At 43.7% G+C, this 26,304-nt stretch overlaps 3 protein-coding genes across 8 annotated transcripts; 1 reads left to right on the top strand and 2 right to left on the bottom strand.

Annotated features, from left to right (window-relative positions):
- Nucleotides 1-966: 966 nt before the first annotated feature.
- On the bottom strand, nt 967-4,578 carry myl7 (myosin, light chain 7, regulatory). Its single transcript, XM_018762458.1, has 7 exons — nt 4,078-4,578; nt 3,662-3,766; nt 3,132-3,207; nt 2,938-3,042; nt 2,086-2,164; nt 1,308-1,356; nt 967-1,218 (listed from the first exon to the last, which is right to left on the bottom strand). Exons 1-7 carry the CDS (start codon nt 4,078-4,080, stop codon nt 1,114-1,116), a joined length of 522 nt encoding a protein of 173 aa, XP_018617974.1. The 5' UTR covers nt 4,081-4,578; the 3' UTR covers nt 967-1,113.
- A 1,206-nt stretch (nt 4,579-5,784) lies between these two features.
- Nucleotides 5,785-13,292, bottom strand: gck (glucokinase (hexokinase 4)). Its single transcript, XM_018762424.2, has 10 exons — nt 12,997-13,292; nt 12,272-12,434; nt 9,963-10,117; nt 9,672-9,791; nt 9,495-9,590; nt 8,823-8,922; nt 8,474-8,657; nt 6,623-6,778; nt 6,183-6,416; nt 5,785-6,084 (listed from the first exon to the last, which is right to left on the bottom strand). The coding sequence occupies exons 1-10, from the start codon at nt 13,024-13,026 to the stop codon at nt 5,937-5,939; spliced, it is 1,386 nt and encodes a 461-aa protein (XP_018617940.1). The 5' UTR covers nt 13,027-13,292; the 3' UTR covers nt 5,785-5,936.
- A 1,894-nt stretch (nt 13,293-15,186) lies between these two features.
- LOC108940303 (synaptobrevin homolog YKT6) lies at nt 15,187-24,011 on the top strand. Of its 6 annotated transcripts, none has more exons than XM_018762353.2 (8): nt 15,187-15,431; nt 15,962-16,117; nt 16,256-16,338; nt 17,546-17,646; nt 18,124-18,228; nt 19,916-19,981; nt 20,711-20,812; nt 21,408-24,011. In XM_018762353.2, the coding sequence occupies exons 2-8, from the start codon at nt 16,014-16,016 to the stop codon at nt 21,441-21,443; spliced, it is 597 nt and encodes a 198-aa protein (XP_018617869.1). In that variant the 5' UTR covers nt 15,187-15,431; nt 15,962-16,013; the 3' UTR covers nt 21,444-24,011. The 6 variants fall into 6 exon arrangements, with proteins under 6 accessions (XP_018617869.1, XP_018617867.1, XP_018617872.1 ...); XM_018762351.2 differs by having other exon boundaries at nt 16,001-16,117; XM_018762356.2 differs by having other exon boundaries at nt 16,005-16,117.
- The last annotated feature ends 2,293 nt before the right edge of the window (nt 24,012-26,304 follow it).

Genomic DNA, 26,304 nt, shown 5'->3' on the forward strand with positions numbered 1-26,304 from the left:
AACACCATGTTTAAGATAGTAGTTTGGAGTACATCTTGGTGACATTGTAAGGAGTTTCCAACTTTAAGTGTTTTTGTGACAGATGTGCTTTACCTCTTGCTTGTAGTGTGTTAATAAATAATACTATTCCATGTTCCATATCTTTACTGCTGTGTATGGTTGGTCCCAGCACTCTTGAATGAGTGGATTGTAAGAACCCTGACCTTCAAAGTTCCTTTCAGCAAAGGTGTAAGTTAAATACTATAATAATGAAGGAACAACAAACACAACAGTGGTAACAATCTTTTACTTTCTGAAATGAAGAACTAATTATTTTCAAAATCAAACAATTTACATTTACTCATTTAGCAGGCACTTTTCTCAGAAGCAAGGTACACATCAGAAGAATTTTAATCATGTGATTATTTTATCACATTTATTAAAATATTACTAAAATATTATTCAAATAGGTGCTATTTTTGGACTCTGATTCTGCTGTTCTTTGACATTTGGTGGTGTGATAATCATTTCTTTTTCAGTTTTAATATGAAAAAGCTGTCATACAAAGTTTGTGTTTAAAATCAACATCCACATTTCTACATCTTTCACTTAAGATTTATTTTTTAATATTCTATTTTTTTTCACCAGGATATACAACTCAACCTTCTATCCAAGAGATCTGTGTAAATATGAATGAATTTACAAGAACGATGAAGCAATTCAGACAAAACCTTCTGATATTTTTCTTAGACAAGTTTTTATGTCCAAGATTCCTTATGAAAAAAATCAAAGTTTTTGCAGTTAAAGAGGATTTTCATTCTTGCTCTAAACTGGTTCCCTTTAGATAGGGTGCTACCCTGTTTTTAAGAATCCTGGAGATATTATAGTTTTGTTTGCAGGAGAATATTGAGAGTGTACATGAAAGATACTATGTAAAACAGTTTGTCATTTTCTCATCAGTTTTATTTCACTGAAGGGCACCAGTACAGTAGTCTACACATTGCAAGATGTATTCCTTATATAGCCTTCTTATTTTATTCTGATTTATGCATATGATTAATGATACAAAAATGTAAAGTAAGCCTGCATTATTCTGGAGAAGTACAGAATGAACGGTTGGGGTGAAGTCTCTCTTCATGATTCCTCTTTCTCGTCTCCATGTGTGATGATGTAACACAAGGATTTGTAGTCGATATTTCCATTTGTGTCAATCGGTGCAACAGAGAAGGCCTGGTCCACCTGGAAATTTCATTGCAAGTGTTGAAAGTGTTTCTCAGTTGTGGTGGAGAATTGTGGCTTTCCTATTCTGTATCCTTATCAATACATACCTCTTCAGCTGTAAATTTGTCAGCTTGGTTCATGAGCAGCCGCCGAAATCTGAAAAGTAAATCACAACAAGAGAAAAGGTCAAAAGGCTCAGAAATATAATTCAAAGGTTTGTGTTTTTTTGTTTTGCCTAATATCATCCATCCATTATCAGTAACAGCCTGTTTAGTGAAGGGTTGCAGTGGTCTGGAGCCTATCGTGGAAATGCAGGGTGTGAGCCAGTATACACTCTGAGCAGGATGTCAGTTCACACACACACACACACACACACACACATTTTCCAAACCGCTTGTCCCATACGGGGTTGCAGGGAACCGGAGCCTACGTGGCAACAGAGGGCGTAAGGCTGGAGGGGGAGGGGACACACCCAGGACGGGACACCGGTCCATCGCAAGGCACCCCAAGCAGGACTCAAACCCCAGACCCACTGGAGAGCAGGACCCGGTTCAACCCACTGTGCCACCGCGCCCCATGCGATGTCAGTTCATTGCAAAGCAATATGAATGAACAAACTGTAAACACAAACCTTCCAAACTCTATGCATCATGGGTGCTGGTAGCAGTGAAAAGGGTGAAAATAACCATGCGGCAACATGTGGAACTTACTTTTGTACTACTTGTACATCCAGTGTCTTAACTCACTATGTTGTATGTATGCTGCTGCAGCCTTGCGCGGTTTCCCTTGGGGTTAATAAACGTATGTATCTGTCTGTCTGCGCAAAGTTTGCTGCTGGTTAGTGAAACAACCAGACACTGTGGCTGTCCCTGTATTAACTCTTACTCGTCCTTGTTGACAAAGCCCGTTCCATTTGGGTCGAAGAGCTTGAATGCAGCGAGGATGGTGTCTTCTGGATCAGTGCCTGGAGCAGAAGCAGTGCAGTCATTAAGTTTTTATTTATAAATGAATGTTAAAGTACAAGGGAACAGAAGTCATGTCTGTTTTCTTTGGCATTTATCATCTTAACACAAATTTTAGAGCTGAAAGAACGGGAATTTAAGTCTTAAACAGGTCGGCGTAATCGCCCAAGACAGAGGGGATGCTTATGACCCTGCCAACAGAGGAAGCAACACAATACAGCAGTCCACAAGTTACAATGGTCTTAGGGTGAAATGAGTTGTTTGAATGGAAAAAAATCAAAATTTTTTATGTGAAATTGAACAATTTGCCGAAATGTCGGGTGAATACCTGAACTCAATGCACACCTCAGCCCCGTCTAAATTAATGATCGGTATTTTGACTGGAAGAATCCTTTCATTGGTCCAAAAACGTTGATAATGGCCAGTTTGAAAAGTACAGTGCCAAAACAGAACAAAGCCTTTGCCACATGTTCGTGGCCAATTCACCACAGGGTTGTTTTAGAGAAACTTTCTAGTTTAATAAGAAGTTGAAGTTATTTTTAATTTCATTCATGATATGTAAACAGGAGAAAGTATAACTTGCATTTCAGGCTCATATTTCATACAGCTCCTTTGTTTTTGTGTGACTGTGATATTTGTAAAGATTTCATAGTACTATTTGCCCTAATTATTGTCATTTAATAAAGTTTTTTTATTAAAAAATAATTTAAAAAAATCCATGATTTTGAAAATTTCAAAACGTCATCTGCACAGTAAGAGCAACAGGACGTCTCACCATTGAGCTTCTCTCCAAAGAGAGTGAGGAAAACTGTGAAGTTGATGGGTCCTTTCCCCTCAGCCAGCATCTCCTCCAGCTCCTCATCCTTCACATTCAGCTTTCCTGAAACACGCACACTCTGTTGCAGTTACTTAAACCCTTGGAAAGAGCTGGCAAAACACCATAAACTGACATGGAGAAGGCGAAAATACCTAGCTGTGCATAGGTTTCCTTGAGATCCTGCTTTTTAATGATGCCATCCCGGTCCTGGTCGATACAGCTGAAAGCCTGCAAAAAGCAATGGGGACAGCTAGTAGCATTGTAGTCAAAGCTATTGCCCCTGGATCCAAAGGTTGCTGATTTGCTCCCCACCTCTGGCTGCAGTACCCTTCAGCAAGGTACTTACCCTAAATTACTCCATGGACTTAAATGGGTAAATAATTGTAAGCTTGTAATAATGGTAATCTTAATGCTATAAGTTGCTTTGGAGAAATGTATCAGCTACGTTAATAAATGTAAAAAAATCCATGTATTTCTGGTTATACTGCAGATGCAACCCATTTAGCAAATCTGGATCTGAAACGCCCAGCCCTAGAATGTGAAAGTTAACTTAGCTCAAGGGCAAACTGTGGTTTTTCCCCACACTGTGAGGATACACACTCACATATGTGAGGATCAGAACAGTGAAGCTTCAGGCATGTTGCTTCTCCAATGTGTATCGTGAGCGAACGGCACGGCAAACCTCTTTAAACTCCTGAATCTGCGACTGCTCGAACATCGAGAAGACATTGGATGAGCCTCTCTGCGCACGTTTGGCAGCAGCCTTGCTTTTGGCCTTCTTGCTAGCCTAACCCCGAGAGAAAGCTCAGTCAGTTCACCATTTTGAGCCTCAGTCCACCACTGGCTCCTTTTCCAACTCTTCACTGTTTTCCTGACACCAGGTACATCTTCCCTTACGTTAAAACCCCTCTGCTTTCCTCATGTTTTCCCATAAATTAACTGTAATGTCCAATAAAAAAAAATTACTATAAAGGTTAATTTCTAGCATTAAACCATTTTAGTGTTATTGTGAAGTATTCCAGGGAGAATTATACAAATCTCTTTGTGCAATCAAGAGGACATCTTGGTCCAAAAGTTGCCTGCTGCCATCATACTCACCATGTCTGGTGCGGTGGAGATGCCCTCGTGCCCCGGGCCAGAAGAGAACTCGTGGGCCGTATATGTACGACATGCCTTATCTGCTCCTCTCCTATAATAAGAATGTGGTGGGGATTGCAGTCCCTTACATGGCAATCCACATCCTCTTGGTCTCAGAGACCATGATAAGCACTTAATTGCTTGGATTCCTCCGGGGTGGAAAAGAGATACGGTGGCAGAGGAGTTTACACAATGGTCTCATTATGACAAGAAAATCTCAGCCCAGCAGGCTAGGTGATAAATTAGGGCAAGAATGGAAAGGACATATTTATCTGGAAGTGCCGGAATCTTTTATATAGTACGTATATATATATATATGTGTGTGTGTAATGTGTCATAATATGTTACATTAAATTTCTGAGATAAATGAAAGTGAAAAGAAGAGTGGCAGACTGAGCCTGTTGATTTGTGACCACCTCCTTCACTCAGCTTAGAAAGCCATCTCTAGGGCTGGTCACAATATCGAAGTCATGCCCTGGTTAGATGTTCAAGGCAATGAGTTCTACAGCACCTGATATCTTGGGCTAGTCGAGTACCTTAAGTCTGTTTATGATGTGTTTTCTTATCTACATTAATGTTGGAATCCAGACTTTCTGTTTCTGGTTTTGGCTCCAAAAATGCCAAATCTCTCTCACCATTCAAGAAAGTTCTCAAAACACATCTCTTCCGGATTCACTTCTCCCTGATGTCCTATGTGCTCTACAGGCATCCTGTTTTATCTGTAATATTTAAAAGAACCTATATGCGGCACCTAATGTAATACAGTATATACAGTGGTATGAGACAAATTGATTGTACTGAAGAGCCATGTGTGTGTATCTAGATCTTTCCATCTGTATGTGTAATGCACTGTTCTGTTGTTCTCTAAGACGTACAGTGCTGCTTGAAAGTATGTGAACCCCTTGTGTCCCTTAGTTTTACCACAAGATGGCTATCCAATGAGAAGAGGCATTTCTCACGTGACATAATAGGTGTGTAATGACCAAATCCATATGTGGTTGTGTTAGAACAGTAGTGCTGTAGTCCAGGTGCAAAAATAAGTGAACCCTAAGTTGCATTGGTTAAACCAAGCAGGTAACTAGAATCAGTTGTGTAAATCATAATCAATTATTTATTTTATAAATTTCTTTTAATTTTTTATACAAGAATATCCGATTAGGGTTCACAAACTTTTAGTCAGCACCGTATGTCCCTGTGGAGAAAAGCGTCTGCTAAATGTGTAAAGGTAAATGTAAATGTTTAACTGCAGCTGATTCTCAATGAGCATTTAATAGCTTTTTTATTCTAAACCACCCGATACGCTAAACACTTACGAAGGATATATACACTATACACAGTTAAACACACATATCTGGTGGAGTCCAGTTAAACAGTTCTCACACTAGTTATTGATCCTTGCTCAGGGAACATATTGAAAGTGTGTGTCTCAGCGAACATCGCTGTGAATGTTACAATCAAGGGGACCTTTCAATCTACAAACCCCATCCTCTAATGTGATTAGCACTGGAAACAATCATAATGCATGTCATTCTGAAATAGGCAAAACAAATATATACATACACACAAAAAAGTAGCTGCAATAAATATGTTAAAAGCAATCAGTGTCATCGAGTTCAATAGAAAAATATTCAGGATTTATCCACTGTATTTGAAATAAATAAATCTGACAAAGCGTGCTTGTCCAAGTCCATGAAGACACTGCTCACGTGTGAGACACACCGGTCTGTTTGGAAAAAGAAGTCCCCTCTCGGGACATGGGTGGTCCGACCTTGATCAGGACACTGTGTGTATCGCTGCTTGTTGGGCACGACTGGACACCCTCACTGGGTCAGCATGCACGTTGCCATCTTGCAGGCCACTGCTGAAACCAGGGCTGCGCCTCGACCGCTCCCTTCCTCAGACTGCAGGAAGGTGATGTCACAGTGAGGAGTCAGATCCCTCACTACTCTGTGGAACTTATCCTGAAAACTGGAAAGGGGAAACCGCACCAGGATCAGGGGACGTCGCGTCAAGGATGGGGGAATGAGAGCGGCGTGTTTTTTTGAAGAGCGCAGAGGCCGCCTCACCAGGGGTGCAGCTTGTAGACGGAGCCGTCGACGCCCACGGTGATCTTGAGATCCTCCTGGCTGCGACGCTCCCTCATGCGGTTGATGACACCAGCCAGCCCCGCCGCGCACATGTGGGCCGCACGCGTAGACACACTCTCGCATGCCAGACGCACAATGTCGCAGTCTCGCTCTGAGGGCAGCAGCCCCAGCGTTGTCAGGATGTTGTAGATATGCTTCCTGTCCCCAGAGTCACTGCCGAGAGAAGAGGGCAGATCCTGTGACATGACCTGCTCTCTCCTTGTATCTTGACCCGTGGGACTTACATAACCTCACAATGTGCTGAAATATTGTTCACGGGCACTGCTACAGGTTTCTTTTATTTCCTCTAAGCATTCCATGTGCAATCCCTTCGTAATGAGATATTTCTATGGTGCAATAGCAAAACACAAAGAGGCTACCTTTCTATCTGGGACACATAGCGGGTGTCAAAGCTGCCCTTGGTCCTCAGCTGCTCGGACGCCTCGCCGTTGAACAGCAGGTTCTCGCTGACCAGCTTCAGCAGCACCAGCCGCACCAGCTCGCCCATGTACTTCCCGCTGATCAGCTTCTCGTAACTTGAAGAGGAGAGGGTCGTGCGTCACAACACAGCCTTGGCGTACGGCCCAGCCCTCGCCCAACACGACGACTGCCTACGCAGCCCGCTCCGTGGCACTCAGTAAACACCCATTAGAGTGCCACTACTAATGATGGAGAAGACGCCATTACCGGCGTATTAACTAAGGGCCGCAAGGCGCCGCTGACAGCGTGAGGCGGAAAAACAAACCACCTCCCTGGAAACCACAGAGGAGCCCCATGGGAGTGTCAAGTGAACTAATGAATGAATTGCGCTCGCCGCCTTCGTTCATTGCCTACAGGAGGTTCCCAGGTGATGCTTACCTGCAGCTTCCAAAAACACACGCAGAATATTTACCAAAAGAGTTTATTAACATACCAGTGATGACACTGACCTTCTTTTCCCAACAGTGGTTATGTAACAGATGCTGCACGGTGACAACAGATGGTACATTGTAGCTGCATTTATGCATTTTTTTAAATGTAAATTCTAGAAATGATGTACATATCCTGACCCATGGTTCAAACCAGTGGTTCCCAAATGTTTTCAGTGGTGACCCTCAATACTGCCTTGTCCTGGAGTGGCTATTCTAAGTGCTTCTGCAAGCCGTGTTAATGACCGGTATATTCAGTATGTTAATATGTTTATTCATATACAGTAGTTTCACTGAATTATTTACCAGCACCTAATGATGTTCAGTTTTTAATTGGGTGAAATGGGAAAAAATAACATGAACATGGGACTTTATCACACACAGATTTTCTCGGGGGCTATTATGATTAAGGGTAAGCTCTTCGTGTAGTGTTCTCGGGGTTCCAAGGCTACGTATAAGCTCCGACACTGGTATTTCTTTAGCACCGCTTAACTGTGTGGATGCCGGCATATTAGCTTTTTTTACTCTGCTCCAGAACGCGTGCACACACACACACACACACACACACACACACACACACACACACACACACACTGTCTGAAACTGCTTGTCCCCTATGGGATCGCGGGGAGCCGAAGCCTAACCCGGAAACACAGGGTGTAAGGCTGGAGGGGGAGGGGACACACCCAGGACGGGACGCCAGTCCGTCGCAAGGCACCCCAAGCGGGACTCAAACTCCAGACCCACTGAAGAGCAGGACCCGGTCAAACCCATTGCGCCACCACACACCCTTGCACCAGAACGAAGCAAAACAAAAGAAGCCTCCCACCACACCTCGAAGCTTGCAAAAAATGACAGCGCTGTCAACAATATCACTTCCAGACTCAAGTGTTGCTTAACGATATGCTTCTCACTGGTCTGCTTGACTTACGAGTACTGGGCGTGAATGGACTCAAACATTATTCTATGAGGATATGTATGGTATATTATCCACAACCATGACAGTAAACTTTAATTCATGTTTCAATAATCCGTCATGTTGTGCTCGTGAATGAATTCCCATTTACAAGTGTAATATGGTATCTCTTTTTTCAGGACCGTCTTGCCTCCCAGAGGGAAGTCCCCATGTGGGTTGCACCCATGGGTTTGGGAGCCACTGGTTGTTTAGGTTAAACTAAGTTTTTATACAGTTTTTTATGAACTGAGGGTTGGAACGTTCAAGACCATCTGCCATTACAAAAACAAAATTACACAAAACGCAATTTATAGCCTCTCTGAGTCATGAGAGCGTTTCAAGGGGTGAAGGATGACACCATCACTTACAGCTGCTGGCCAGAATTGACAGATGTCTCGTCCACCACGCGGTCGTACTCCAGACGAAATTCTTCCAGCTCACCATGGTCTCCAAAGGCCCCCCACTCTGTGTTGACGCACATGCGACCCTCTTCACCCTCCACCAGCTCCACCGTGCGCATCTCCTCCATGTAACACACGTTGCAGCCGGTCCCTGAAAGGGCGGGGGAGATGATGGGGAGGGCGGAGAAACACACGGGGCGGAGCTGGGCGTACAGATGACATCAGAGTAATCTGTGCATGTTCTCGGTAATATACCACCTCTTCCGTACAGTTGCTCTCTCAAAGCTCTGCACAAGATGATGCAGGCTCCTCTTACCTACAATCATGCCAACCTCACATCTGCGGTCTTCGTAGTAGCAGGAGATCATGGTGGCCACTGTGTCATTCACCATTGCGACCACATCCATTTCAAAGTCCTGGCACCACAGCACTACTTTAGTACAGTTTTGTGCACAGCCTTCTCTAAGCATGCGTTTTTATGCTACTTAAGAATTGGGGTCATGCATTGACAGCAGCAAGCAGTCTTCTCCACTCATGAAGAGCAGCTCAATACAATTCACACAGTAAGGAGAAACTACACTGTGGTATTTAACAAGCTACATTCAGTTGGTTAAGAACTGTTATCTGGGTGACAAATGAACTTTGGTGGAAAGCAATAAATATTAACAAATCATACTGGAACGGGATCTTAAGAATAAAACAGCTTCGCTGGGGAACATTCCCCATGAGTTCAAATCTACAAAAGAATTAGAAGAATGTTCCCTTCTTCCCCAGCATCGAACAGGAAATCAATAAAAATGCACAGAAAAATCCTGACATTGCAATACATGTTGTACCAGCAGTGTCAAAGGTTAACGTGATTCTTCTTATTTTGCTGAACCCGGATCAAATCAGGTTTAATACCTTGGCTCAAGAGCACTATAGCGGGGTTGGCTACCACGGTGCTATGGGCTCTCTGCCTGTCAGGTAAACGGAGGGATACACTCACCCCTCTTCTCTTGATGGCGTCTCGGAGTAAGCCCACCACATTGTTGCCCTCAGCCCCAGAGACCTTGAAGCCCTTGGTCCAGTTCAGTAGGATTCCCTGGGTCGGGACCCACGTGCAATGTCAGCGAGCAGTTCCTTTCAGAGCAGTCCAGATGTGCGGGCTTGCTGTCTCCCTCACCTTGTCTATGTCCTCATGTCGCACAGGGAAGGAGAAGGTGAAGCCCAGGGGCAGCTTCTTGTGTTTAATGTGGTGTTTGCCCAGGAAGTCGGAGATGCACTCGGCAACATGGTCGAACAGCTGTGTGCCATAGTAAGCAGGGAGGTTGCAGGACAAAGAGCAGAGAGTGTTGAAACATGGTAAAAACATTCCTGTATAAACCAGTAATGTAGGCAGAAACTTTTCAAGGTTCACCACTGTTATTCCCAACCAACTACCCAACCTAGGTGACACCAGCAAAGTGGCTCTCACCATCTCGGCCGTGCCTGTCATGGCATCCTCCGGGATGGAGTACATCCCGTTCTTGGTCTCGACCTTCCAGCCCCTCTCCTCATCCTCTCCCACTTTCACCAGCATCACGCGGAAGTTTGTTCCTCCTAAGTCCAGGGCCAAAAAATCACCCACCTCTGAGGGAAATCCGACAACAACAAAGTTGCCATGAATGTATGCATTGCTGCTGCCAGCAAACATGGACCAATAGCATGGAAAGGGAATACAATGGAGCCATTTTGTCAAAGTAAATCTCAGCTAGTATGTATTAGATATATGTAACGTTATCTAGCTGACCTCTTTTTCTAGACTAGCTTGCAAATAGAAGCACATACACCGATCAGCCACAACATCAAACCACGTGACGTGAATAACGTTCATTATCTCGTTACAATGGCACCTGTCAAGGGGCAGGATATATCAGACAGAAAGTGAACGGCGAGTTCCTGAATTTGATGCGTTGGAAGCAGGAAAAATGGGCAAACGTAAGGATCTAAGTGACTTTGTGATGGCTAAACGACTGGGTCGGAGCATCTCCGAAACGGCAGATCTTGTGGGGTGTTCCCAATATGCAGTGGTTAGTACCTACCGAAAGTGGTCCAAGGAAGGACAGCCGGCGAACTGGCGACAGGGTCATGTGCGCCCAAGGCTCATTGATGCACGTGGGGAGCGAAGGCTAGCCTGTCCGGTCCGATCCCGCAGAAGAGCTGCTGTGGCGCAAATGGCCGATAACCCTAATGCTGGCCGTGACGGTGCATCGCGGCGTGCTGCGTACAGGGCTGCGTAGTCGCAGAGCAGTCGGAGTGCCCATGCCGACACCGTCCACCGCCGAAAGTGCCTACGATGGGCACGTGAACATCAGAACTGGACCATGGAGCAATGGAAGAAGGCGGCCTGGTCTGATGAATCACGTTTTCTTTTAGATCGTATGGATGGCCGGGTGCGTGCGCGTCGTTTACCTGGGGAAGAGACGGAAGCGGGGTGCACTATGGGAAGAAGGCAAGCTGGCGGAGGCAGCGTGATGCTCTGGCCAATGTTCTGCTGGGAAACCTTGGGTCCCGGCATTCGTGCGGATGTTACTTCGACACGTATCATCTACCCAAAGACTGTTGCAGACCACGTACACCCCTTCACGGCAACGGTATTCCCTGATGGCAGTGGCCTCATTCAGCAGGATAATGCACCCTGCCACACTGCAAAAATTGTTCAGGAATGGTTTGAGGAACCTGACAAAGAGTTCAAGGAGTCGACTTGGCCTCCAAATTCCCCAGATCTCAGTCCGATCGAGCATCTGTGGGATGTGCTGGAAGAAACAAGTCCGAGCCATGGAAGCCCCACGTTGTAACTTAGAGGATGTAAAGGATCTGCTGTCAACGTCTTGGTGCCAAATACCACAGGACACCTTCAGAGGTCTTGTGGAGTCTGTGCCTTGATGGGTCAGAGCTGTTTTGGTGGCACAAGGGAGACTTACACAATATTAGGCAGGTGGTTTTAATGTTTTGGCTGATAGGTGTATATAAAGTGCAATGTTCTTCAAGGGACAGGTGCAATACAGCAAGAGTGAGATTTAAACCAAGAACCTCTAGACCACTAGGAAAGAGTCCTGTCCACTGGCCCCACTTAGTAACAGCAATTATGGACCTGAAGGCTGAAGTAATGTAACAATATGGGAGAAGAGTCTTAGTCGTATACTTCATACAAAATGCATGCAATGCTAAATATGCAGAAGTATAAATGTATAAAGTTTGAAATTGTCGGTCACAAGTGTAAGTTGTTTTTATGAAAAAGTAATCAAGTTAATTTCCTTGCTGTTTTGTCAAAAATCATTCTTTATTGCTTGGTCTCTTAGCAGGTACTATTCACCAGATCCAGAATAGTGTGTAACTTTACACTTTGACCATTTTTGTAGACCTTTACTTTTGGGGGGTGTGGTGGCACAGCAGGTTTGAGTCCTGCTTGGGGTGCCTTGCGAAGGACAGGCATCCCGTCCTGGGTGTGGCCCCTCCCCTCTCGGCCCTGCGCCCTGTGTTGTTGGGTTAGGCTCCGGCTCACCGCGACCCCGTATGGGGCAAGCGGTTGTTGGCAGTGGATGGAGAACAGAAGGGTTCCTCTGAGGGCCGGGACTCAGAGCCCATGGTATCAGATGTAACGCTCTAGGCACTGTACTACATGCTGAACTAAGCCAATGAGCACCTAAGTCTAACCCCATCACTAAGCTCTGTCTCATTTCATCTCGTCTCGCAGGCCACATTGAGATGTTTCCCACTCCAGTCTGTAGAAGCAACACACACCAGAGCCCTCTGGGGTGGAGCGCACGTAAGTGGGTAACATTTTGACGCTGGCCTCCTCGTGTGTCTCTAGACGCAGCCCACGCTCCATCTCCTTCTGCAACCTCCTCATCACCTCCATTAGGTCGTCCTCGTCCAGTCTGAACTCCGAAAGGATGTGGTCCACCTGAAATCGAACCGACAGAGTATTATGCCGCTCACTGGGGCTGTCTGATAGCTATGGTGATCGGGGACGGGGACTGTTGTTAGGGTTAGGGTTTAACTAGTCCACTGGAGCTCAGCTTGCTTCTGGGCTACAACAATCTTTCCCTTGACCATGGAGAATGATGCATATACTGCTTTTGTGAAGTGACAAAGCCTTCAGGCAACATACAGTACTAGTCATCATTTATGAGGGACACTTTTTACATGTTACAGTATGAACTCCAGTTGTGGCTGAGCATGGAAAGCATTAGAATACAAATCCTAATCCAAACAGATCATGCCCAGCCTGTGAGCTGCCTTGCACATAACCAAGCATCAGATCATTATGCACACAAGTAATAATCGTGTAATTTTTCCCCAGAGCAATTGAGAGTAATTACGTTGCTCAAGAGTACTACAGCCAGAGGTGGGAATCAAACCTATGACCTTCAGGTCCAAAGGCAGGAGCTCTAACCACTACACTGCCTATGATGTGAAACAGGGTTGCTAAAGTAGGCTGTCAGTGAGGAGGCCGATGCTCTTACCTTCTCCATGGTGCAGTGGTCGCCAGGCATGAGGGCTGATGGACCCCCACTTCGCAGCGCGATTGAAGCGCACGACTCTCACCGCCTTTCACTCTCGCGCTTCACGGTTTCGGTGCCTTTCCCTGCAAACTCTGTATTCCTTCCCGCGTGATCTAGGACTGAGGAACTACCACACAGGTGTCATCCCTTTCCGCAGTATTTTCAATGCTCACCTCTCTGGTGCGACCAAAGTGATCAAAGATACATTTTGTAAACTATACACTGTAAACACACTATATACACACACACACACACACACACACACACACACTGTCCAAACAAGATCGACGACGAACTCTGACCACTGCGTTTTAACGCAGCGCAAAATCTCGACGCATTTCCATCCTCTCCAGCTTCCAGCCCTCCGATTGTTCAAGTTCAGATTCACGATGAGTTTCTTTCTGTCATGTTTTTCCTAAAAGTCCGAAATGGGGAATTTCCACTGCTCGACATGTAACACGTGTGCGCTACATCGCCGTTAATAACCAGGACTTCATAAATCTGGAGACTCTCTGTTTTAGTTCTGTAATATATCTTGAAAAGGAATACTGAACCAGTCTTGCTGTGACTGAGCTCTTTTTGGAAATGATTCAGTCTGTACCCATGGTAACGGGAAAGAAGCATCTTCCCGCCCAAACACCTGGACGAAAGCCACTCAGCAGCGAGGAGCCACGTGTCCCCGGGTGTCCACAGCGCGTCGCCCATCGCGTATCGTTGCTATGCCAAGTGTTTTGAATCTGTTGCTCTGGAAATGTCTTCATCTGCTCAGCTGTGGTATGGGAGCAAAACACTTACCAATGAGCAAAGCAGGTGGGCAAGATGAAATTGTTAAATGGGCCAAAAAGCCTTATGAAAACACTGGTGGAGGGTGACTCTTATGTGCGAAAGCATCGTATCCTGGGGCACCTTTCCACCACTTGGATGTAGGTCAGTTGGCTGAGGACTGTAGGCAAACCTGCCAGCCACATGTTCGCTACCGTTTCCTGTAACATGTATTAATCATCAGCTCGAGCTCTCACAGCTGCAGCATCCATGGCCAAGTGCTTGTCCTGCGAGGTTGCTTAACTTATTAAAATGTTCGCCGTTTTTGCAGCGTGAACTTTTTTCCCTAATGACTGTGCTAGTGCCGATATAATGGCACATGACATCGATGGCTGAAACATGACTCTGATTTGGCGGAGAGCGCATCAGATTCAGTTACTTGTGACAGAAGATGCAGAAGTGAAAACTGAAGAGACAATAGCAACTGGAATTATCTGACCACGCTCTCAGCACCTGGCTTTGGTGAGGAAAAACGTTGGGGTGCTGCAGTTTGTGTTGATACCCAACAATATGAAACAATGATCGATACACGGCTGTTGCCTTTTGCCCAGAATGAATAAAGCATTGGACTCTAGCTGGTTCTAAGCGGTTCAACCAACCAATGTCTATAACCGAAGCAGGGCTCAAACTCCAGACGCGCCTCACAGCAGGCACTGGTCAAACCTGCCGTGCCCCCCACTCTAAGTGGTTCAGCTACTTGGAATTACGCCGCAGCACCTGCACCTGTCCACCACCAGCACCGGTTCTGGGGTAAAGGGAGCGTTGGCACAAACAGACGCTGCTCAGTCTCAAATGAGAAAAACGCACCCACCCACCCACCTGAGAGGGTCTTGGCCATCTGAGATCCAGACCAATCTCATTCCATTTCTCATCTTCACTGTCATCCTTCTCCAGTCTTCTGTATTTATGTTCTGAGCCCCAACATCTACATGTACCTGATTGACAAAGATTCAGTTCAAGCCCACGATTACCCTTAACATTCTTCACTAGCAAATAAAATTTTACACCAGGGTTCACCTTGAACCTCGTCTCTGAGTGGCAGAGCCCATGGACGACCTATTGAATGACAATTTGCAGATTTTTACCAAAATGAAACCTGCTTCTATACAGGAATGAATATGATATATTCTCTCTATGTAACTGTAAGTGATTGTAAACTTTAAAATAATGTTAAAAATGTTGATGTTATTTCAAAAACTATTGTTATCTTAGAGAAAGATATGGAGCAGAGGTTCTTAACCTTCTGACCTTTTCTAGACCTCTAATGGAAGCTACAGTCCCCAGGTTCAGAACCGCTGAATGAGACATGATGGTAACTATGGTCGGCGGAACTAAATAAAATAAAGCAGGCTTTAGGGAACTGTGTTTCCACACGGCGCGGTTTTGCTGTCGGACCACCTTCCGTCAATGACGTGGTTCGTGTGGCTTTAGGGAGTTTTCTGCCGCTGCTGTACTGTGGATTATCTCTTCCCTCAGTTCACTTATTTTTATAACTCCAGTTTCCACTCCTGTTAGGTGCCTAGTTGCCTGTTTATGTATATACTCAAGTGACACAGCTAAGAAAACAGTGAGTGGTGAGAGAAGTCGTCCTGAAGTTGAATTATAGCTACCTCCTCAGCGTCAGCCTCAGGCTCAGTTAGTTACTCATCATCGCATCGGCAGCTCGGTCGCCTGCTGCTGCTGTGTTTGTCACTTTGCTTAATACTACTAGTATTACTAGCTGTGCCTTCCTAGTAAATACGCATCGATTCGTGTGCAAAGTGAAAGTAGCTGAGAAACAAATCTGAGCGTTTATAAACCCAACAACTTGGCTTGCTATCACAGAACTTTCCAACAAGCTGAAGCTAACGTAAACTAAAGTCAAGTGCAGAGCGAATTAAAAACATCCAAGTCACAGTCAGTCAGTGTATATCTGTCATATCATAACATGAACATTGACAGAATCGCGTTGAGCTTCTGCAGGGGAACTGCTCACAACATCTGATATTGTCTCTTCTTTGTTGTCTTCATTGTGTTGTAGTACTTTCTGCTGTGCAGGGGAGCGGTGTGTACTGGGGGGAGGGATTGGTCTGGCTGGGTAAAAAGTGCTCTTGTGATGTTTCAGAGATTACCACAGCTAGGAGAGCTTCCCTTTCTCATCCAGCCAGGTTGTTGTCATGAAGCTCTACAGCCTCAGTGTCCTCTATAAGGGGACCAACAAGTCCAGCTTGCTGAAAGCAGCTTATGATTTATCATCCTTCAGCTTCTTCCAGAGGTCGAGGTAGGGCTTCATTTTTCCCTTGCGTTCTCAGTGTAGAGATGTACCATTACCACTGACATTCGATGATGTATTGGTGCATTCATTACCCCATTCAGATTTTACACGTGAGTATGTTTTTCATTGCATTTCCATTTATAGTGTCCAGGAGTTTATGACCTTCACCAGTGCCCTGATTGTAGAGCGCACCTCACATGGGAGTCGGGCATCTGTCAAAGAGCAAGGTGAGATTACAGGTGTTTACCATGTTTCAGCAGAAAGAGAGGAATTTTCTTTTAGTGTTAAAACATTTATTTAGCTTTGTCTTCAAAATGCAGTCCTCACCCTTGAGGTCCTATTTAAGAGCAATTATCTGATGTAGCGTAAGCCAAAAGAAGGATTAGTGTCACTAAAAGGTTTTTGGTGAGTCAGCAGGGGGAGTAATAGTTAATGCTGTTGCCTTGCAGTCAGATGATGCACATTTTGCAGGCAGCTGGTAGCATAGTGGTTAGAACTGCTTCCAGCTGTAGTACCCCTGAGCAAGCTACTTACCCTAAATTGCTCCAGTAAAATTACCCAGCTGTATAACCGGGTAAATAATTGTAAGTAGCTTAACATTGTAAGTCGCTTTGGAGAAAAGCATCAGCTAAAGGAATAAATGTAATGTAAATGTTTGAATCTCTACCCATGCTTTTGTACCCTTGATTTAGGTACCAACTTGTTCCAGTAATAACACTCAGCTATATATAGAGGGAAAATAATTAAAGTAGCATATGACTCAAACCTAACATTGTTACTACTAAGGCATAAGCGAAATAAAGCATGACAATAATGAATGTTGAATACACAACAGTATGTACAATATGTTCAGCCTGTTCAGTACATGACACTTGCTAATGTACCTATAATACTGACTGCACAGTAAGGTCAAAGCATGAATTTGCCATTTCATTTTAGTTGATGCTTTTCTACAAAGCAACTGTTAAGACACTGACTGTTGAGGTTCTTACAGTGATTGACCTATTTATTAAACTGGGTACTTTTTACTATACTAATGTAGATTAAGTACCTTGCTCAGGGGTATACCAGCAGAAGGTGGGAATTGAACCTGCAAACCCTTGCTCCTGAAACAGCACCTCTCAGGACTAAACCATCTGATACCCTGCTATAGCTTGATAAGCGGAGTTTAAGATACAAAATATGGAACGTTTTAACGTTTTAAGCTTGGTTCATAACGTTAAAGGGGAAAGTACAAGGTTTATTTTCTGACATTCACATTAGCTACTCATCACCATGTAGAGCGGATATGGTCATGTAACCCTGAAGGTGTTCAGTTCAAGCCCCACTGCCTGATACTGATGTAGCACAATTGATTATTGCGTTAAAGCATCAGCAAAGTAGTGAATTTAGCCGGAGGAAGTTTAACAAAAAATATTTCCTTCCTTCTGCCAGAATACCTATGCCATGTGTATGTGCGAAACGACTCACTCAGCGGTGTTGTGATTGCAGACAGCGAATATCCTCAGAGAGTATGTTTCACCCTGCTTGATAAGGTACATGCATCTTCTTGTTGTAACAAGAAGCTATTTGAACGTCCCGTATTAATGGTTCCTCAGTTTGCCGTGTAGGTTAAATCTGTTTCATTACAGAATTTATGTAAACTGAATACAAGCTTCATGTTGTAGTGGGGATGTTTAAAGAAATTAAAATTATGGTGGGCAGTGCTGGTGTGTCACCACTCCTGGATTTTAATATATTTATGTCAATTTCCTGCAGCAGCTCCGATTCCTGCAGCAGTCCAGTAATATGTGTTTCAGCTGAATTGGTGGCTCTAAATGGTCTTAGTGTTTCAGTCTATGTGTGTGTGTGTGTGTGTGTGTGTGTGTGTGTGTGTTGCTCTGTGATAAACTGGCATTCTGTACATGGTATACTCTGCCTTGTGTCTTGTGCTTCAAGGACTGCTCTGGACCACTGTGTTTGGTAAATTAGGGATGGATGAATGAAAATTTTGGGTTTACACTGATGTACAGGTTTTGGATGATTTCTCCAAACAAGTTGAAAGCAGCGACTGGCCATCTGGATCTCCAGATACCATTCGATACACTGCCCTGGACAGCCATCTAGCCAAATACCAAGTGAGTGCTTAATGGGTACACTACCTTGAGACGTTCAGGACAATCATGCAAAGTTTCAGTGTCATACAGTGGCAAGAAAAAGTATGTGAACCCTTTGAAAATTACTGCATTCATGTATAAATTTGTCTTAAAATCTGGTTTGATGTTCATGTAAGTTACAACAATCAACAAACACAATCTGTTTTAACTAAAAACACACAAATTATTGTATTCTTCTTGTAAATATCGAAGATATCATTCAAATAGTCACAGTATAGGTTGGAAAAAGTATGTGAAACCCTAGGCTAATGACTTCAACAAAAGCTAATTAGAGCTGGAAATTAGCAAATCTGGTGTCCAATTAATGAAATGAGATTGGAGGTTTGGTTTAGAGCTACTTGACTTATAAAAAGCACTCAAACAGTTTGAGTTTGCTATTCACAAAAAGCATCTGTTGATGTGAACCATGCCTCGCAAAAAGGAGCTCTCGGAAGCCCTGCGATCAAGAATTGTTGCGGTGCATAAAGATGGAAAGGGTTACAAAGATATCTCAAAGAGCTCAGATATTCATCTTTCCACTGCTAGACAAATTGTCTATAAATGCAGATGATTTAGTACTGTAGCTACTTCCCTAGAAGTGGCTGTCCAGCCAAGATGACTCAATGGGCACACCACACAATTCTCAGTGAGGTAAAAAAAGAACCCTAGAGTGACAGCTAAAGACTTGAAGAAATCATTGGAACTGGTTAATATCTCTTTTCATGAGTCTACTACACAGAAAACATTGAACAGGCATGAAGAAAGCTGCTGTTTTCCAAAAAAAACATTGCTGCGTGCCTGTCGTTTGCCAAAGACTGCCTTGACACTCCACAACACTACTGGGAAAATGTTTTGTAGACTCATGAAACTAAGGCTAAGTTGTTCAGGAAGAACATGCAGCACTATGTGATTTAAAAAGGGCACTGCATACCAACATGAAAACATCATCCAAGTGGCTAAGTACGGTGGAGGGAGCATAATGATTTGGGGCTCCTTTGCTGCTTCACGGCCTGGACCACTTGCTACCATTGAGGGAAAAATGAATTCCCAAGTTTATCAACATAACCTACAGGATAATATCCTACAGGGTGTCTGTGCACCAGCTGAAGCAGCAGGACAATGATCCTAAACGTCAAAATAAATCCACTACAAATTGGCTTCAAAAAAAGAAAATTTGCCTTTTGGAGTGGCCCAGTCAGAGCCTAGCCATAGAGATGCTGTGGAACAACCTCAGGAGAGCTGTTCACACCAGACATCCTAAAAATATGGCTGAGCTGAAGCAGTTCTGTAAGGAAGAGTGGTCCAGAATTCCTCCTGAACGTTGTGCAGGTCTAATCCGTAGCTACTGGAAACGCTTGGTTGAGGTTATTGCTGCCAAAGGAGGATCAGCTAGCTACTAAATCCAAGTGTTCACTTACTTTTTCCACAGCACTGTGAATGTTTAATGGGATGTGTTCAATAAAGCCATGAAAGATAATTGTTTGTGTGTTGTTAGCTTAAGCACATTGTGTTTGTCTATACTTGTGACTTTGATGAAGATGAGATGACATTTTATGACCAGTTAATGCAGAAAACCAACTAATTCCAAAGGGTTCACCTACTTTTTTTGCCACTGTATGTTACCAGTCTCTGTGCATCACGTTTTATGTCTTTGGTTGGTTCATTGCAGAACCCTCGCGAGGCAGATGCAATGACCAAAGTGCAGGCTGAACTGGATGAAACCAAAATCATTCTGGTGAGATTTCAGATTTCATCTTTGCACAGAGTGAACTGTGACAATGTCCTACCCTAGAGGTCACGTATGTTAACAAGATAAGATTTATGTAGAAAATGGAGCGGTGCTTTGGCATTTATTTGAAAGTGCCAGGGTTGTCTTTACTTTCTGAGGGGACGTGGGGCCCTTTGGAGCATGCATGTCATTGCTGCAGATATTCTACCAGTCTGTTGTAGCAGGTGTCATCTTCTATGCAGCTGTATGTTAGGGTAGTGGCATTTGTACAGGTGATGCCAGCAGACTGAATAAACGAATGAGGACAGCTCACCCAGTCCTGGGAGTTAAACTGCACTCTATTAAGGAAGTGGAACAGAGAAGTACGTACTTTAAACAAATTCCTAGCCATGTTAAACTAGGGCTTGCACCCTCTGCACGCCACCCTGGCTAAAGAGAGGAGCATCTTCATTAGCAGATGTGGTCCAAACTGGTTGAGTTATGGCATTCAAGGAGTGCAAGCTGAAGTCATTACGCTCTATAATGAGTCCTGTCAGGGTGGTACTGACATCTTACTGCCTGAGAGGTACTGAGCTCTCATTACCACTTTATACTATGTGCGCTTTTACTTTTTTTTAACTATATCTGTGTCTGATTGTCAAGTCTGTCTCTATAACATGTTTGTCATCAGCTATAGAAATTTAAGATGGTAAGGAGTTAATTGGGGAAAGTTATGGTACATTGGTGTTCTGGTAGCACAACACAATGGAGTCATTGCTGGAAAGAGGGGAAAAGCTTGACGACTTGGTGCAGAAGTCTGAGCATCTGGGAAACCAGTCCAAAGCCTTTTACAAGACTGTGAGTACCCGTGACAGGAGACACGTCCTCCGAAAGCTGCGTCTCTCCACACTGATTCTGCTCAAATTCTTCATATATCGGGTTCCTTGTCCTCTTTACTTGTGTGTGTATGTGTACAACATTTGTTGGTTTTTAATCCTCATCTGTATTCTGACAGCGTAAGTAACCTTCCTGAATTTCGTAACAGGCAAAGTAGCACATGTATTTGATAAATTGTAAAGGAACCACAGTTTTTGAAAGGCATACGTTATTATAAACTAGATTTACAGGGCTTGAGTACATTAGTATTTGTCTGAAGTACCCTAAGCATGTAATAGTTGTGCATGATTTTTAAAAATTTAAAGATACATTAAAATGCCCATTTGTTAGTAATAATAGATTAAACAAAGAAAGCTTGAGCTTTGCATGGATGTGTTTTCCCCTTCCTACTTCTGATAATGTGATATGCCTGAGTTTAAAGTTTAATATTTTAAATTGATGCTGGTTTAGACCTTTCTCCTTTTCGATTCTGTAAAAACTTTTTGTTCTGAGATGTGCTAAAGCAGTTACTGCAGTAAGTTTTGCAGCTGATTCATCTTTATGTGTTTCCTTTCAGGCTCGGAAGCAGAACTCGTGCTGTGCAGTGATGTGATGTCATTGGACTGAATGGTTGGATTTACCCCTTTTGGCCCAATGCTCTACCACTTCCAGCATCCCCAATAACCCGATTCCAAAACACAAACAGGGAGCTGGAGGTGATCCTGAGAGTGGGTCTTTACAGACACTTCTGTCAGCATAGAAAAATAATTTTGAAACGGTTCAACTGAGTCAAGCTGTTTCCAGCAGGTTTTAAGGGGCCGATGTCCTGAATTGTTCCATAACCGTTTTTTCTCATTTATACAATCTCCCTAAAATGTAAGATTGCAGTCTTTGTCAGTGTTGTTATTGTCATACCGTGTCTGATCAGTGTAGTGAAACTGTATACTTCTGCTCAGTTGGTCATGCTTCAGCCTAAAGCTTATGACCTCTTTCATCCTTGGTGTGTTGCCAGTATTCCTCTATATGAACGCAACACGGGGTGAGTGCTATAGAGGCGCAATCACTCTTCCCAGGTACATGCACTGAATGCGTACTAATCTGTGTGCCTGTAGATGGCGCTATACCCTTAAACACTTTTTGCACAGTTTCTCCACACTGCTTTGACAGCCATTCTTGGGACTTTAGTTCTGGACACCCTGGCCTATTCTGTGACATTTTCCTGACCAGTGCAGTCACAGAGCACTGTGGAATGTGCAAAGGATGTTTTAGGTGAATGGTGCTTGGTCCTTTAGTAAATCTCCAGCTCTGTACAAAACCTTCCTGGTCATTTGAATAGAAATGCAGGATGACTAAGTAGACAGGACAGACTTGAAAATATATGGACCGTTCTTTAATATGGACCACAAGTAAAAAGCATAGTACAGTTTATATTATTACTATTAGTACTTATTAACATTCCTACTATGTGAGTTTGCTGAGCTTAACATTGTTAATGGTGGCTATGCAGGGCAGACTTTAACCTACAAAACACTGACAGTTATCTTAATCTTGGAATAACTTCTCCCCATGGATTAACCACCTTAGTATTTAATTAGGGTAAAACTGGGCCTGTTTAAACTCAGCAGATGATTTTCTGTGTATGTGTGCGCAACATTGCCAGCCTTAGATAGTGTATATCCACATGTCTGCCTGATCAAGGCTGGCTGAAAACTGTCTTTCCAAGGTTACCCATCTGGGCCAGATACTTTCACCTATACACTAAGGACATAATTTTTTCTTGCATATTTCCTTTAATATTTGGCCACTGCTGAAATATGTTTCAGTTCTTATTTGGCCACAGCTTCCTCCGAATAAAGTTAAGGCAATAGTAGAACCTGGTACTTTAAATGCAGCAAAGAAACATTCCTGTTCTGTAGTTTTGAGTGATTTTTTTATTCCTCCCCCCCCCCCCCATCCATATCAATACCAGGGACTAGATATTTTTTTAATAAATGCATCAATAACGCAGTGATCCTCTGAGTAGCTTTGATAATAAAAAGCTTTTGCTAGTCTTTGTTTCCGAAACATGATTGAAAGAGATAAATAGACAGGAACAGAATCTCAACAAGGTGTAGCTCTGAGATCATTCTCACAAACATAATGCCGCAAATGGCAACGTTTCTCACATGTGTTTATGAAAGGTGTCTGCAATGCCACACAAGGAGGAGCTGCAAATCTCTTCAGGCTTTGCTACTACATCATTCTTTCTATTGTTATGTTTGTTGAAGGAGAAAACAAACATTTTCCAAAATAATCACGCCTGTAGAAGCACTTCTTGTGTTGCACAGCAATGGCTTTAACTTCTAGCGGATCCTGCAAACCATGTCTGTTTCCATTTGAGAAGTTTTGCAGTAAATGTCTCCTTGCAACTATTCATATGTAATAAGTTTCATAATGGGTTGAAGCCGTAGGACACCTTAAAATGTCTGCAGCAAAATTTTCAGACAAAAAATCACATGCCTTTAATACAAGGTTTTTCTTTCTTGTGTGATTTTGAGATTCCGTGTGTGTGTGTGCGCGCGTGCGTGTGTGTGCGCGTGTGTGCGCCTGTCCGAATGTGCTTTCTTGGATTTGTTGTTTGTTAAGTGCAGCTCACCAAGCAATTATTGCTGATTGCTGTGCTCCTGGTGTGCAGCATTTCTGCAATCTAATTTGTATGTTGACTGTAAAGTTCTCTTTGTTACATATTTGATGTCAAGTTTTTGGCCTTAGGGGACAGGTCTTGACACTTCACACATACATCTCTCCAGGTGCCTTTGAATGATGTCTCCAAGTATCCAGCTTTGTAGGACATTTTTGGAATTCACTGGAAATAATTTTTGTCATGTGATGATGCAGTGTTGTCATGGAAATATAACGTTATTGCTGTTCAAAGAAAAAAAGGCGACTTTGGGAGTTCATATATTTAAGATGGGTTACTTAATTGGACGACAATATTGTGAGAGGCAGTGCAGGTATACTGTCTCGCAGCAACATGTCACAACACGTGGTGTATCAGAAATCAGACTTACCACACTGCAAGCTTTTATAGGCATACATGAAGAACCTTCTGGTACCACATTCAGTATGCAGTAGGAATCTAGTCTTCAGACTGGAAATCAGAAGTTAGTCATTAGACAGCAGTAGTGTTTAATTTCAATAAAATGTAAGCTTAAGAAAATGTCGTCTAATCTTGGCTTTTTCTTCGCTCTTTCTGGTATCTTGTCAATCATTGTTTGTGTTTCAAATTAACAGCACAGTATATGGCTTACAGTATATGTACATACATACATATAGGTGTGTGTTATAAAATATCTCCAAGCTGTGGTGAATTGCATTTTGCTTGGTGTACTGACAGTCATACCTCCAATAGAGGTGGGTGGGTGAGTGAGTGAAAAACAGTTTGAACTCATACCTCAGTTTTACTTTCTGTAGAGACAGTGACTCTCCCAAATGAGGGAGTTAGTGAATTAGATGAGTGAGTGAGTGAAAAACTGTGTGAACTCGTACCTCAGTTTGTCTTTCTGTAGACAGTGACTCCTCCAAAGGAGTGAGTGAGTGAATTAGATGAGTAACACAGAACGTGTACCTCAGTTTTACTTTCTGTAGAGACAGACTTCGCCAAAGGAGATGAGTGAGTGAGTGAGGGAATGAGTGAATGATTTGATGAGTGAGTGAAAAACAGTGTGAACTCGTACCTCAGTTTTACTTTCTGTAGACAGTGACTCTCCCAAAGGAGGGAGTAGTTAGTGAATTAGATGAGTGAGTGAGTGAGTGAGTAACAGTGTGAACTCGTACCTCAGAGCTCAGCTTTACTCGCTATTATAATAACGCGGACAGCGATGAGCTGAGTCGTTCTTTCGCTCTGAACCGCGAAACTCCGCTAGAAATGTTGCCCGCCGTGACAAACAGGAGCCTCGACTTGTGGCAGGAGGGGAACAGCAGCACTTCTGAGGTAAGTCCTGTCCTGGAGGGAGAGAAAAAGCGCCACACTTTTTCGTCACGGAGTCCGGTCCTGAGGCACTTGTTCGCGTTCGCACAATTAATTCCTCCAGCGCCAGTTTCTTTCTTTCTTTCTTTTCTTTCCTCGCGGTCCTGCCAGACGCCCCCCCGTCCTCTTCCCACTGAGTATTTGGTTGTTTTCATACTGTTTGGTTGAGCGAGAAGAGCGAGCCTGACTTTGGTGCACTTTTTTACTACGCTCCGTAGCGCGGACACCGTGTGTTTATGTGGCGGACGAGGAGGAGAAATGTCCTCGTCCAAACCCTCGGCTAATTATTCTCCTCACTTCATCTTGGCAAATGAAATGGTCTCCACAGCAGCAACGTGTTTCTCACAAATTACTTTTTCTGCTGTTGCCTGGCTACTTTTTTGTCACTTCCTACCGAAGGAGCCTACATTTCTCTCCTTAACTCTAACGCTGAAGTGTAAATACGTCGAATACTTTTCTGTTCCTGCACCTCGGGCGGGTTGCGTTGCAGCACTGTGCAGCTATTTTCGGGTAGCTACGCGGTGACTCGCTTTGCTTTTACACTCTTTCATTTAGCTGATGCTTTTTTCCAAAACGACTCACAATGTTGACTTAATTACAATTATTTGCCCATTTATACTGGAGCGATTGGAGTGAGTACCTTACTTCAGGGTATGAGGTGGGATTTGAACTGACAAGCTAGGGGGTCCAAAGGCAGCAGCTCTAACCGCTACTACTAGTAGTACTAGTGACTAGCAGAACACATGTTGTCCTTTGCTCATCTTTTTTATAGAATGAATTTATATTTCTTTATTTAGCAGACACTTTTCTCCAAAGCAACTTCCAGTGAACTCTATGTAGTGTTACCAGCGCACTCACCTTATTCACTGTGGTGACTTACACTGCTAGATACACTACTTACAACGGGTCACTCACCCATAAATCAGGGGAACACACTCACACTGGGTGAACCTGAACAGCATGTCTTTGGACTGTGGGAGGAAACCAGAGCACCCAGAAGAAATCCACACAGACATGGGGAGAATATGCAAACTCCACACAGACTGAGCAGGGATCAAATCCATGTCCTCTCGAACCACCCATGTGCTGTGAGACGCCAGCGCTGCTTGCTGTGCCACCCAAGTTAAACATAGAGAGAGCAGCAACTTCTTCAGGACCATTTCCAGACTGCCATTGTTTTGGATAAATGATTAAAATTAAGTCGAATAACGAGATAAATTCAACTTGCGGTTGCACGTTTACGCTTTTATGCGCTTTTGCGGATTGCGGGAATAAAACCCGCAGAATAAATGCAGATCGGTCTCTCCACACGTACCATGACACGGGTCCAAAGAAAGAGTTAATCTGGCATGTGAGGCCTCTCATGTGGGATTTAGTTGCTTTTCTTAATGAGGCATTATTTGTCTATGGGCAGTTTGCTCCTTGCCTTATTTAGCTGGAACCAGTGTGTTCCTGTTTATGATGA

This window comes from Scleropages formosus, chromosome 12 (assembly GCF_900964775.1).
Source record: "Scleropages formosus chromosome 12, fSclFor1.1, whole genome shotgun sequence".
Classification (NCBI taxonomy): Eukaryota; Metazoa; Chordata; class Actinopteri; order Osteoglossiformes; family Osteoglossidae; genus Scleropages; species Scleropages formosus.

What these genes read in the sequence shown, in the direction of transcription:
- myl7 (XM_018762458.1), bottom strand. An exon ending in AGATTCAGGAGTTTAAAGAG is followed by an intron (nt 3,208 to 3,661) that starts GTTTGCCGTGCC and finishes TGCTTTTTGCAG; the next exon opens with GCTTTCAGCTGTATCGACCA. An exon ending in GGCTTTGTCAACAAGGACGA is followed by an intron (nt 1,357 to 2,085) that starts GTAAGAGTTAAT and finishes TTTACTTTTCAG; the next exon opens with ATTTCGGCGGCTGCTCATGA.
- gck (XM_018762424.2), bottom strand. Translation starts at nt 13,026, where the DNA reads ATGCCTGGCGACCACTGCACCATGGAGAAG. An exon ending in ACCACTGCACCATGGAGAAG is followed by an intron (nt 12,435 to 12,996) that starts GTAAGAGCATCG and finishes GTTCGATTTCAG; the next exon opens with GTGGACCACATCCTTTCGGA. An exon ending in ACGCCATCAAGAGAAGAGGG is followed by an intron (nt 8,923 to 9,494) that starts GTGAGTGTATCC and finishes CTGTGGTGCCAG; the next exon opens with GACTTTGAAATGGATGTGGT.
- LOC108940303 (XM_018762353.2), top strand. Translation starts at nt 16,014, where the DNA reads ATGAAGCTCTACAGCCTCAGTGTCCTCTATAAGGGGACCAACAAGTCC. An exon ending in GGCATCTGTCAAAGAGCAAG is followed by an intron (nt 16,339 to 17,545) that starts GTGAGATTACAG and finishes TCCTTCTGCCAG; the next exon opens with AATACCTATGCCATGTGTAT. An exon ending in CCAAAGCCTTTTACAAGACT is followed by an intron (nt 20,813 to 21,407) that starts GTGAGTACCCGT and finishes GTTTCCTTTCAG; the next exon opens with GCTCGGAAGCAGAACTCGTG.